This window comes from Leucopleurus acutus (assembly GCF_964270905.1).
Source record: "Leucopleurus acutus genome assembly, chromosome: 2".
Taxonomy (NCBI): Eukaryota; Metazoa; Chordata; class Mammalia; order Artiodactyla; family Delphinidae; genus Leucopleurus; species Leucopleurus acutus.
Window position 1 is genome coordinate 2,471,628 of NC_139143.1, and position 13,975 is coordinate 2,485,602.

Below are 13,975 nucleotides of genomic sequence, written 5' to 3' on the forward strand. Positions count from 1 at the left end.
ACAGGGGTCTTGCCTTTGAAAATCCATAGTGTCCATCAGAGGGCCTGGCACCTCATGGGAGCTCAGCTGAGTAATGATTGTAAGTAATGACTGTAAGCTCTTTGAGGTCGGAGGTTTGTCTGAAGCTGCATGGGAACAATATCTGAGCTGGAGATCATGACCCACTCTGATGTATTGCTCTGAGCAGTTACTTTCACCATAGAAGCTTCTCATGTTTTTACGGCCTATTCGTAGTCTGTGCCATCTAAATTTTATTTATTTAATTTTAGCAGATAGTTTTGGAAACTGATGCAGAAGGAATGGCCGGAAGTTAAATGAACGTCCGAAGAAGAGCTTAAAGTTTCTTCAGCAACATCCTTTCTAAAAATAACTTGTTGCCACAATGTCAGTTTACACTGCACAGAGTAGAAATGACAGCAATATCCTTGGTATCCCTTCTTCCCCAAAGAGTTCATCGCTGCCTGTTCTCCCCCACGGTAGCAGGCTGAAGCAGCATTCAAAGTCGGATATGTCGGAATGTGAAAATGATGATCCGTTATTGATATCCGCAAGTAAAACCAGAGACATAAATAGCACTTATGTTATCTCTGCCTGTAAAAAAACGGAAGATACACCCCTTCCCCCTAACCCTGTGGGTAGGTTAACACTTCAGAGGAGAGTGACAAGGAGCAAAGAATCCTGTCTGCTTGGTGAGTTGGGAGACACAACTGCGAAAACAGCAGAAACACGTCTTGCGTTACAACGTCGGGCTAAGCCAGATTCTGTGGAAAAGTGGAAAGCAGCGCAGAATGTGGGAGGTAAAGGAGAAAACAATTGTGCTTCACCAGAAACTAGTATAAATGCAAAGACTGTAAATAATGATAGAAACTTTCTTGTCACACCTTCTGTACCTTTAGCTGCAGACCCAAAAGACCCTGAAGTGAAGGCTGGTGGAAAATACAAAGAAACACTTTCCGCTGTTAGTGGGGCAGACGAAAATGTTGCCCTTAAGTCCCTAAGTGATAGACCACCCGCTGGTTCCCAGAGTCAGACTGACGCTGTTAGATCAGGACGCTTGGCAACAAAACCTATTCAGAGCAAGTTGGATATCAGAGTGTCAGGAACAGGAAGCTTACATCATAGAAGTGCTGGGAAGGATGGTGCGAAACTTGCACCTAAATTTGAAAGCTTAGAGAAAAGAACACCTTCGAAGTGTGTTACAGAGCACAGATCGACACCAAAGCGTGGCATTCCTCAGTTTAAGAGCCCAGCTGCGTCAGTTCTGAAAAACAGGATGCCTACCCTTCAAGTTAAACAAAGGCCGAAAAGTTCTCTTCTCGCAAACAAAAGGGAACGGTCACGAGAAAATATATTCCTTCTTGAAGAAGAAACTGCACTTCGGAGAACCTCTACAGAAACAGACCCCCTAAGAGTGGAAAACAGTCAAGTGACGGTGGCAGTCAGAGTCAGGCCTTTCAGCACGCGGTACGTTCCCCTTTCTGTCTAAGGCCAGGCTGGTGGCGTGGGGCGTGTCCAGTTCCTCTCTGCCTATGGGAAGTCAGTGTGTTCATGCATTTTCAAACTGGCTGGTGATTCTTTTATATAGATAGAACTTCTCGGTTCAGTTGTAGTATGTGGATTATTTTTGATGATTGGCTGTGAAATTAAAGAATCGAAATCACCGTATTTTGCAGACGTAAGTTTCTCTGGCTATGCTGCTTTTTAAAAGTCTGAATGACTTCAGTCTAACGCAGTCTGCTTTCAGATCTGTAATGTACGGTGGGATCTCTACCTTTCCCTTGAAAAGAGCCACAGCAGGTACTCGTTCCCCAAAGAGGTCCTTCCAAAACCCTTTCCAGAGTGGTGGTCACCCCCTCATCATCTCTGCTATGTGGTGGTTATACGCTCATTTATTAGATTAGATTTTTTTTAAAAATAAATTTATTTATTTATTTTTGGCTGTGTTGGGTTTTCGTTTCTGTGCGCGGGCTTTCTCTAGTTGTGGCAAGCGGGGGCTACTCTTCATCGCGGTGTGCGGGCTTCTCATTGTAGTGGCTTCTCTTGTGGAGCACAGGCTCTAGACGTGCAGGCTCAGGGCCCTCATGGGCTTAGTTGCTCCGCGGCATGTGGGATCTTCCCAGACCAGGGCTCGAAGCCGTGTCCCCTACATTGGCAGGCAGATTCTCAACCACTGCGCCACCAGGGAAGCCCTAGATTTGATTTTGATGGCAAAAAAAAATCTCTCCCCAAAAGTGCTTGTGGGTGAGACACTCACAGATTGCGGGTTGTGCTGAAAAAGACGACCCGCCCAGTGTGAATGTGACATCTGGTTATCTTTACATTCTTGGAGAGATGACTGTGAGGACTTCACAGTCAGTAGTTTTTAACTCTGTTGTGGACCTAAGTGAGTTAGAGGAGGGTATGGTGACCCGGCAGTGCAGACGGACCTCGGGTTTGAACCTAAATGGCCAGCAGTTAAGGCAAGTTCCAGAGGGCTGTGGGCCTTTTAGCTGAAAATGTGGGGTCAGTGATAAGGGGAGAGAACTCAGTACCAAAGAGCCTCAAGACTGTGTGGGGAAGAGGGGCAGAAGGGACAAGCCCGGGATGGGTGGCTGCCCTGGAGAGCATGGAACGAGGGACCACGTGCTGATTCCAGACCCAGCAGGCGCACCTGTAGCAGGCCCGCGGGGGAGGATGAGGGAGGTGGTTTCCGCAGTAGTTTCTGATCGAAAGCAGAGTTGGGGGCAGAAGGAGAGACCTGGGGCCAGACAAGGACTGATATTGTTTTTCTGCAGCTCTGGAGCCAGTGAAAGATTTCCTACTAAGTCTTAGATGGAAGAAGGATGGACCCAAAGAGATAATTTAAAGGAGGAGGGACCTTTGGATTCATAGAAACGTAACTGGTAGCCCAAAGACGCTTATGGTTCAGACTTGTATCTAACTGAGTTTGTTGAAATTGTGTTTCTTACCAGCTTTATATAGATTTGTACCTCCAAAATTTCTTTATAATATATTCAAACAAGTTTCCAGGTTTGAACTGCTGAGACAGGTAGATTATAGTAGGCAGGATGAGAAAAGGGAGAGCTTAAGAGAAGAAGGAAAAAGATGGAAAATCCTGTAAAAGTAGGGGGCATTTTTCCAGACAAGCAATCTGGAACTCCATTTTCCCTTTGAGCAGTGGCACTGGAGCTGCAGGAAATAGATTTTGGAAACCCACTATCATTACGTGTGCTGGTCTGGAGTAATGTTGTATTTAACTAGTTTGAGGTCCTTATTACATTCTGTGGGAATAATACTCAGAATAATTATAGTAACGATATTTTTCTCTGTGCTTCTTTTTAAAGAGAGAAGAGTGAAGAAACATCCCAGGTGGTCTTCCTGAACGGGGAAGAAATAGCTGTGGAACATCCCAGCATGAGACAGGTGTACAGTTTTGTTTACGACCTTTCCTTCTGGTCCGTTGATGAGTGTCATCCCCGCTTCGCGAGCCAGACGGCCGTGTACGAGGCACTGGCAGCCCCGCTCCTGGAACAGGCCTTCGAAGGCTTCAACACCTGTCTCTTTGCTTATGGTCAGACTGGCTCTGGAAAGTCCTATACGTAAGTTGTATCATAAGTCCGATTATCCAGAAATGTTTACATTTTTTGTGCGAAGCAGCATAGTTTAATAGAAAGAATATAGTTTTGCAACTGCACAGGCCTGGGCGCAAATCGCACCGTTTTACATACTAGTTCTCCAAACCTGGGCAAGTTACTTTGTCTCTGGGTTTCTGTTTATGTGTGAGATATTGTTTCGTTGGCCCCATTTTACTATAAACTCTTCATTGTGTAAACTGAAGCCCAGAGAGGTGAATTGGAAGTATTGTTGTGAGAATCACAAGCAAGTCATCTGATCAACGGTGTGGTGATAACACCTGTCCCAGAAGGAAATACTCAAATTTTAATAGTAGCTAGCACTTACTAAGTTTTTACTGTGTTCCAGGCCCTGTGCTAAAGGCTCTGAATTAGATAGTTCTTATTTATTCCCATTTTACAGAAGAGGAAATTGAGGTTTAATTTCTCCCCAAAGAACTTAAAAACCTAATTAGTTTTACTTCCTCCCTATTCATAATGTATTTTCCAGGATGATGGGATTTAGTGAAGAACCAGGAATAATTCCAAGATTCTGTGAAGGTCTTTTTGCCGAAATAGCCAAAAAACAAACCCAGGAGGTATGTTCTCATAGTATCCGTAAGCCTTCTTATTAGACTAGAAAACGGTCAAACCAGTTGAAGTCGGAGTCGTGGCCCCTGAGGAACTGCTCAGCAGAAGATGGTGTAACTTCTGGTCGCTCTCCTTTCGGACAGTGGTTTGGGGGACGGGGGCTCCAGACTCAGAGGCGGTTCCTCCTGCCTGACAGCGATGCAGGGTCCTCTCTTCCGCCTTCTCTGCCCAATCACCTCCATGGGTGTGGGGTGCACGTGGCGGTAGTTACGCCCCGTCGTGCGTGTCTGCAGTGGGGTGGCGGCCCGGCCTTCCCTAAGGACGGCAGGCATCAGCATTAGGACGGCGACAGTAGGAGAGAGGGGAGTGGCGTGCAGGTTCAGCCCGGAGTGGAGGTCACAGCCTCGCTCGTGCCCCGCACTGCCCCCGTGCCGGGTGCCCACGCCCCCTCACCTGGTCCTAGTGCGGCCAGCTGTTTGCCGGGCAGCCCGTTAGACCAGTTTTTCCGAAACTCGCTTGAGGATAAGAGCGCCTAGGAATGTGTGTGTGGGTGTACTTGCTGAAAAGCTTCTGGAGATTCTGGTTCAGTTGGTGTAGAGGGTAGCCTGGGAATTTGTAATTTTCATATTTTTCCTCTAGTGATTCTTATGATAAGGGGACTTGGGAAAATGTTGTGCTGTACTTGGGAGCACGGAGTGGAAAGACCTGGTGCCTGTAGTGAAGAGAGTGTGATGGAGAAACGGGCCAGTACACAGTCGAGTACAGTCACTGAGATGCTAAATAAAGTGAAGTGAATACTAGGTTAGGATGAGGGCGGCGGCTATGGGAACAGGTAAGCTGGGGGCATGGGGTCCTTAGAGGAGGCGTGGCCCGTGGGTTAGGCCCCTCTGTTTAGCATCTGTTTTGTTTAGAGGTGGTGGAAGTCAGGGAGGGAGAGCAGGCGAAGGCGAGGGGTCTCTGGAGTGATCACGGGTCTGGGGGCCTCCAGTTGTGGGGAGCGACTTTGTCAGTGAGCGGAACACATGAAACGGTTCAGAGCGTGGACTTTGGAGATGGCTTGAGCTGGAATCCAGGTTCCACACTTCCATGCTGGAAGTGTGACCTCGAGCAATGTGCTTAACTTCTCTGAGTGCCTCAGCACAGAGCCTGGGGACGAGAAGGACGTTCTCCTAGGTTTGCTGTGTGAAATGTGCTCCGTGTGAAGGGTTTTGAACAGTGCCCGCCACATAGAGAGCCCAGCGAAGTGACTGTGGTTTTCTCAATTTGGGATTATTCAGGATGGTAGAAGATAACAGCATGCGGGTGGGGGTCTCGGAGGTGGGTATAGCCACAGATGCCAGGCGCCTCGAAGGAGCAGACAAAGCATGATCCTCTGCGACGTGACCTCTGCACCTCTCGCAGCTCCCCTCCCACAGCATGTTCCTCTCCAAGGCCCCCTGGAAGCCCCATAACACAGTACACTGTTTTATATATAATAGACATTAATGCATGTTTGTTGAATTCTGAGCCCCAATACCTGTATCCACAGCCCTTGTAAATAACCTGTAATTGCATGGGTTCACCTGTACCTGATCTCTACCCGGAAGTGCTTTGTTCCTCTCCCGGGACGCTAACTGTATCCTTCTGTCTGTGTTACTCAAGTGCTGTGTTGCATCTCCAATTAGACTGTGAGTTCTCTGAGGATGAAGCCTGTCCAGTTCGCCTCAGGTTCTCCCACGGCACCTAGAAGAGTGCTGTGTGCCTGGTAGGCCTAATAAATATTTGGCGAATTGAACCTACATCTCTTTGATCTCCCTTGAAGCTTCTAGTTTCGTTAGCGCTGGGTGTTTGCTGACTCACTTTGGGCCTGTAGATGAAATTTATTTCGCTAACAAGGAAACATGCCCTAACTCAGAAAAGCTACATGGAAGCAAATTTTCCCTTTTTGGCTTTTATACCTTGTCTTTCAGAGTCAAAAGGAGGAGAAGCTCAGCTCTACTGAGTCTGGTGATTGTTTTTTGCCGCAATCCGGAATCACAATCTGATTTGAGATCCGCACTTAGCAGATCAAGTGTTCGCCCACAGGGTCCAGCGCGCTGCGTTTCTCATGCCTCACATCCTTTTCTCCTTCCCCAGTCTCTCTGGCACCCGCATCTCCCCTTTCTGATTGGCCGTTTTATCTATGGTCATGATTTCTCATTTTGGTTCTTAATTTTCTATTGCTCTGTCTTATCTGTTGGAGGGTATGTTATGTTTCTCTGAGATGGAAACTCGTGGGTGAGAACCTTGCCATATACTTCTGTATATCCTTCTCATATAGTCCAAAGCCATGCACATACTAAGGTGAATTGAATTAGGTGAATCTCCTAGAAGTTAGTAAGAAATGCAAGGACTTTTGTTGTTGAAATTTTCCTATATTAAGATAAAATTCACATAACATAAAATTGACCATCTTAAAATATAAAACTCAGTGGCATTTAGTACATTTATAATGTTGTGCAACCACCACCTCTATGTGGGTCTAAAAAAATTTTCATCACCCTCAGAGACCATCCATGTACCATTAAGTAGTTATAGCCCATTTCCCTCCCCTTAGCCCCTACTTTCTGTCTCTGTGGCTTTACCTATTCTGGACGTTTCCTGTAAGTGGAATATCATGCAGCATGAGGTTCATCGGTGTTACAGCATGTATTGACACTTCATTCCTTTTTATGGCTGAGTAATATGCCATTGCATATATGCGCCACGTCTTCCTTATCAGTTGATGGGCATTTAGGCTGTTTCCATCTTTTGGCTTTTGTAATACTGTTGCTATTACAATACACAGTTGTACAGTTGTGTACAATTTTTATTTGAGTAATTTTAAAAAATATTTATTTATTTGGCTATGTCGGGTCTTAGTTGCGGAACGCAGGATCTTTCCTTGCGGTGCGTGGACTCTCTGTTGTGCACACGGGCTTCTCTCTCGGTGTGGCGTGTGGGCTGCAGAGCGCGCAGGCTCAGTAGTTGTGGCGTTTGCTTAGTTGCCCCGCAGCAACTAAGTGGGATCCTAGTTCCCCGATCAGGGATCGAACCCATGTTCCCTGCATTGGAGGGTTCTGATTTCTCTACATGCTCATCAGCATTTGTTGTTTTCCGTTTCCTTGATTACAGCCATCCTAGTGGGTGTGAAGTGGTTTCTTACCATGGCTTTGATTTGCATTTCCCTACTGACTTGTGATGTTGGACACCTTTCCATGTGCTTGTTGACTATTTGTGTATCTTTTTTGCAGAAATGTCTGTTCAGTCCTTTGCCTATTTTTTAATTGGTTCTTTGTCTTTCTGTTGTTGAATTGTAAGAGTTCTTTATATATTCTGGTTACTACACTGTTATAAGATATGATTTGTAAAAAGTGCAAGAACTTTTCACATAAATTGTATGCTGTGTTTCTGTTCCTGCTAGGTCAGCTATCACCTTGAAATGAGCTTCTTTGAAGTATATAATGAAAAAATTCACGACCTTCTGGTTTGTAAAGGTGAAAATGGGCAGAGAAAGCAAACAGTAAGATTTAAAAACTTACTTGTTTTTAATTTCTGTTTTTATTGATGCATATAATTATATTGGTTCTCAAGATGATATATAGCTTAATTACTAAAATGCATATGATAGCAAATGCTTGAGATCTAGTCTAACTGCATTGCTATTTACTAAATAAGCTGAACATTATTGTTAGTGGACATTAAACTAGTTATGAACTGTAACCTCATTTTACTTAAACAAGTATTGTGTAAAAGTTAAAGATAAAACATTCTAAGATTTAGTTGGACCACTTATGTCAAATACCAAATTCCTAAAAGTCTGCAAAGCCAAAAAAGAATAAAAGTTTAAAAAACTGTATTGTTATTGTAGAGTATGTATTCCACTCGATTATTTAGCAAATTGATATCTTATAGCTCATATTTTCTGTGAAGTAGAAAGTTTCACAAAGGCGTAAACTTTTTAAACAACCGCTATTAGAATTAAAAACTTCTGACTTTGGAAAGGGCTGTGGAGAGCGAGAAGCTAACATCTGAAGAGGTCACTTGACTCGCTCAAGGTCGTGCAGTCTGCTTTTGGCAGCATCAAGAGACTCACACAAAACTTGGCGTTTCCTTCTCTGACTTCTACGTGTTCTTAAATTTCTGCTCACAAAGTTTAAAATGTATAATGTAAAACGGAAAAAAATGTTAACTGTCTGAAATTTATTGCACGTATTTTAGAAAGCTATTTAAAAGCATATAAACAATAGCTACGGCAGGACTTAGGAATAAAAAACTAGTAAGATATTTGATGTTATGGTATGTTGTCAGATACTGTGCAGATGTGAACAGTTTGTGGTCTTGAGGCAGTTTCCTAGTGCCTTACAGATGTGTTTCTGTGAGGACCTTTATATTTATTTCCGGGTAGAGACAAATCTCTTTACTGTAGACTCGAAATATAGAAAAAGAAGGTCATTTGAAATTCTCTTTTATATGAAGTATTTGCCTTGCTGTTAACGTGCCTCATGTTTGCCCACAGCTGAGAGTGCGGGAGCACCCGGCCTCCGGCCCCTACGTTGAGGGCCTGTCCACGTAAGTGTGTGCAGCCAGGGCCCGTGACCGCTGTGCTCTTGGCGGCCTCCCCAGCTGTGAAACGCTGCGTCACTACTTAGTCTTCTCCCCTTAATATTATCCAGTTAAATGTTCCTCTTTCCAAATAGAGTGTTAGCTGCTTGTTGTTATATTTGTTTATATCTCTCACGGCACCTGTGAAGTGCCTCGCGTAGAGCATTAATTATACTGTGTGGGAAATATTTGTCTTTCCTCCCTTTCCCCTGCTAACCCATTAAGTTAAGCCTTCCCTCTCGAGCCACTTTTTTTATGTTACTTTAAGCTGTGGAGGCGAGAAGGTGCTGAGCTCAATGTTTAGAGTTAGAAATATGCTGAGAGTCATTTATTTGGTTTTCAACTCCAAATGCTCTCTTTTTATATGTGTATATATATATATATATATATATATATATTTTTTTTTTTATAAATTTGTTTATTTTACTTGTTTTTGGCTGCGTTGGGTCTTCGTTGCTGAGCGCGGGCTTTCTCTAGTTGCGGCAAGCAGGGGCTACTCTTCGTTGCGGTGCGCGGGCTTCTCATTGCGGTGGCCTCTCTTGTTGCGGAGCACGGGCCCTAGGAGCAGCAGGCTTCAGTAGTTGTGGCACGTGGGCTTCAGAAGTTGCGGCATGTGGGCGCAGTAGTTGTGGCGCACGGGCTTAGTTGCTCCGCGGCATGTGGGATCTTCCCGGACCAGGGCTCGAACCCGTGTCCCCTGCATTGGCAGGTGGATTCTTAACCATTGCGCCACCAGGGAAGTCCCAAATGCTTTCTTAAAGGAAAAGAAAAGTGGCTAGAAAAAATTCAGCTCCATTTAGTAAATCTGGGACAGTGCTGAGACCCATACACACCCGCACTACCACACCCATATATATGTGTACCTATACATATACCTGTACCTCTACCTACGCCTAACCACACCCACATATACAGGTACCTATACCTATGCCTTTGGGTTAAAGTTTATCTTTTGGTCTCATGATTTAGACTTGGATAGTACAATGTTAAGATGCTATAAGGTGCTTCATTATATTAAGAAAAATCATACTTCTTAAAATTTGTTAAAATGAAAACATTATTTTATTACCTCCCTTTTACAATGGAGAAAATGAAAGATTCTGTAAGAATCAGTATAGTAATACCTATGGATTATTCCACCGTGGTATTCGTGGAGTAATTATGTGGTTGAAAGGTGGCTGATGTTTTATAAGGACAGGAGTGTGATCATGAGTAAAACTGACTTTGTCCTTTGCTTTTGTGAAATAGGAATGTTGTCAGCTCTTACTCTGATATCCAGGTAAGGTCCATTGTAATTGATCTTCTCTCCACTAGATAGAAAGATCAGTCATAAATATTCATAAATATTGCTGTTTGCATAAATAAAAGGTTAATTTATAAGGAACTGATTTTGTTTGTGTAAACTTTAAGCAAAAGAATTACTCTTATAAACGAAAAATTTAAATCGATCATGTCAGTTTAGAGTTATAGAAATAGCCTGTTAAAGGTATTATTTCCTCATTCAAATTTCTATGACAAAAAAAAAAATTTCTATGACAGAAAAAAAAATAGACAATGGGAATGCAAATTCTTAAATAAGCATGTATTAATATTTTTATTTTATAAGCTGATTATAAATGTGTGTATATATGTGCTCACTCTACTTTGCTGTTCGTTACTTTGCTCCGGTGAGCCCCTGTCTGCAGGCCTGACCTCCTTCTCTCCTTTCTCACTAGATTTGGCTGGAACTGGGAAATAAGAGGAAGGCAACTGCGGCCACTGGCATGAATGACAAAAGCTCCCGCTCGCACTCAGTGTTCACCCTGGTGATGACCCAGACCAAGGTACTGTGTTGTTGATTCATTTCTTAGGTAAGATAGTCACTATATTCAAGTTTCATGTTTTCCTTATTTTCTCCTTTATTTTTTTATTTTTATCATCTTTATTGGAGTATAATTGCTTTACAGTGGTGTGTTAGTTTCTGCTTTATAACAAAGTGAATCAGCCATATGCATACATATATCCCTATATCCCCTCCCTCTTGCATCTCCCTCCCACCCTCCCTATCCCACCCCTCTAGGTGGTCACAAAGCACCGAGCTGATCTCCCTGTGCTATGCGGCTGCCTCCCATTAGCTATCTATTTTACGTTTGGTAGTGTATATATGTCCATGCCTCTCTCTTACTTCTTTAAATCAAAGGTAAAAGTCCAATCATATAAATATATAACATAATTGGATTTTAGGACATATACACAGTAACGCTGAGTGGCATATACAGGAGTATGTTTTTCTCACTGTTTTAAAAATCAGTAACGTGATTATTAACTTATCATGATATTGATATTGTCATATCAATATGTGATAATATATTATCAACAATACATGATAATTGTACAGTATTTGAAAAAACATATCAGAAAGTAAAAGATTTTAAATAATTCAGCCGTAGGGTTCCACTGCTCAAATGAAACCCCTCTAAAGAGTTTGGTATATAATCTTTCAGTTGTTTTACAATCACATGTAAACAAATTCACAAAATCTGCAACAATTTTATACTATTAAGATTACTTGCAAAACATTATTATTCACAGCTACATAATTTTCCTTTGACTGTTAAAATTCCTCAAATTTTTCTCTGCTGTTGGACATCTATGTTGCTTTTAAATGCTTTGCCACTTCAGGGCTGGGATGAACAGCACCTTTGTACATTAAGCCTTTTTTCTATCTGTGGCCGTTTCCTTAATATAATTGCGTAGTTATGGGTTTAGCCCTTTAAAGTCATTCCTTTTATTTTGCATAGTCTGAGCACTGCTCAGTATGTTCTTATAAATCGTCACAGATTCAAGAAGGGATAGCTTCAAAAATAAGTGAGTGGTTTGTAATCTTGTCAAACTTTCCGTTTTGCAGACTTATATTGATGGCAAGTCGTAGAAGAACTTATGATGTGTTATTTTACCTTTTTTTTTTTTTTTTTTTAACTGTATGCGGGCCTCTCACTGTTGTGGCCTCTCCCGTTGCGGAGCAACAGGCTCCGGACGCGCAGGCTCAGCGGCCATGGCTCACGGGCCCAGCCGCTCCACGGCATGTGGGATCTTCCCGGACTGGGGCACGAACCCGTGTCCCCTGCATCGGCAGGCGGACTCTCAACCACTGCGCCACCAGGGAAGCCCATGATGTGTTATTTTAATGTCCTTTTGTCCCAGACAGAATTTGTGGAAGGGGAAGAGCTGGATCACAGAATTCGGAGCCGCATAAACCTGGTGGACCTGGCGGGCAGTGAGCGCTGTTCCGAGACCCAGACAAGCGGGGAGCGGCTGAAGGTAAGGGTGAGCCCTCACACTGGGGAGCTCAGTCCTGGCCACTTTTTTTAGGAGATTACTGGCTAAGCACATAATCTTTTTTTTATAAATTTATTTATTTATTTATGGCTGCGTTGGGTCTTTGTTGCTGCGCGTGGGCTTTCTCTAGTTGCGGCGAGCGGGGGCCACTCTTCGTTGCGGTGCGCGGGCTTCTCATTGCGGTGGCTTCTCTTGTTGCGGAGCACAGGCTCTAGAGCACAGGCTCAGTAGTTGGGGCACACAGCCTCAGTAGTTGTGGCTCGTGGGCTCTAGAGTGCAGGCTCAGTAGTTGTGGCTCGTGGGCTCTAGAGTGCAGGCTCAGTAGTTGTGGCACACGGACTCAGTTGTTCTGCAGCATGTGGGATCTTCCCGGACCAGGGCTTGGACCCATGTTCCCTGCACTGACAGGCGGTATTCTTAACCACTGCGCCACCAGGGATGTCCCTAAGTATGTTATCTTAACCAAGAATAGCCTCTCTGTCCCTGCACTTTATAGACTGTGTTGCTGAGACTTAAAGAGGAACCCGTAGTTCCTGGTTATGATTGCTTCTCAGAGTCAATTAGTAAATTTTGAGTTTGAAGAAAGTTGGTAGTTTATGGAAGAAAGTATTTCCTCAGTAATTATATGAAGGAAGAAATATATTTTGTGAAATACATTTATTGCTGGGCAGTTCCTTTCAATTAAAATGTTTGATCTTGTCCCCAGGAAGGCGTGAGTATTAACAAGTCCCTGCTGACCCTGGGAAAGGTCATATCTGCGCTCTCCGAGCAGGCCAGCGGGAAGAGAACATTCATTCCTTACCGCGAGTCTGTCCTCACATGGCAAGTAGCTTTTGGAGTATAAGGAATTGTACAAAATAGAGTGAGTACTGTGGGGGAAAAGGGCATAGACTGACTTCATGTGACTCTGGGACAGAGCAGTGGTGAGCGGTACGGATTCCAGAGCCAGGCTACCTGGACTTGATCTCAGCTGTGCTTCCTACAAACTGTGTGACTTTGGGCAAATCAGTTAATAGTCCTCCAGCCTGTGTCCTCATCTGTAAAATGGGGATAATATCAATATCTGTCTTTTAGGGTTGTATGAGGGTTAAATGATGAATGAACTATTATTAGTGCCTGATGTTTGAGCATATATGGTATCACCAAATACATTACTATGTGTGTGAAGTGAAGTTTAGCACACACTGGCTGGTATGTAAGTGTTCAAAAAGTATTTTCATTAATGAACATGTATTTAACTTCAGATATATTACATTCAGAATACATCTGTATTGATTTAATATCCAATTCTGATACGGACTGCATCACTGTTGACAGCAGTGTATCATTACATTTGACTTATATTATAATTGCCACCTCAAAACCTGTAAGGGAACAATGTGATTTTTTTAATGCCTTTTGAAAATTAAGAATAACTTTTGAAAGTTAGGAATAATTCACTCTGCATTCATAAATACAGAGCTTTTAGTCTCATGATCTTTTTCCTTCTAAAATAAGGCTTTTGCATATAATAGAAAACAAAATTTGTGTTTATATGTTCATCCATCATTTTCTGCACTTCTGAGCAGCTGCTTTGAAGGGCTCTGGTGACCCTGGAAATGCAAGGGTGACAGACACACGGTCCCGCCCCTAAAGTAGCTCGCGGTCTAGTATGGGGAGAGGGATTTTACTAAATATTGGAGAGTTAACCGTATTTTAAAATCTTTGCACAGACTATCGCTTCACAGAACAACATAAAAAGTGTGAGACGAGGGACTTTCCCTGGCAATCCAGTGGTTAGGACTCTGCGCTCTCACTGCCGAGGGCCTGGGTTCAATCCCTGGTCGGAGAACTAGAATTCCACAAGCTGCGCAGCCAAAATAAATAAATGAGAA

The 13,975-nt window shown here is 43.4% G+C and overlaps 1 protein-coding gene across 1 annotated transcript in view; it reads left to right on the forward strand.

The window, feature by feature from the left end:
• Positions 1 to 382: 382 nt before the first annotated feature.
• Positions 383 to 13,975, forward strand: part of KIF14 (kinesin family member 14) — a gene marked incomplete at both ends in the record, with an annotated part of 47,313 nt that continues 33,720 nt past the window's right edge. Inside the window, 9 exons of the mRNA XM_082865750.1 lie at positions 383 to 1,464; positions 3,324 to 3,578; positions 4,102 to 4,189; positions 7,603 to 7,701; positions 8,698 to 8,750; positions 10,032 to 10,062; positions 10,499 to 10,606; positions 11,967 to 12,083; positions 12,808 to 12,927. Coding sequence (XP_082721876.1) covers positions 383 to 1,464; positions 3,324 to 3,578; positions 4,102 to 4,189; positions 7,603 to 7,701; positions 8,698 to 8,750; positions 10,032 to 10,062; positions 10,499 to 10,606; positions 11,967 to 12,083; positions 12,808 to 12,927 — 1,953 coding nt within the window. The remainder of the gene's footprint in view (positions 1,465 to 3,323; positions 3,579 to 4,101; positions 4,190 to 7,602; positions 7,702 to 8,697; positions 8,751 to 10,031; positions 10,063 to 10,498; positions 10,607 to 11,966; positions 12,084 to 12,807; positions 12,928 to 13,975) is intronic.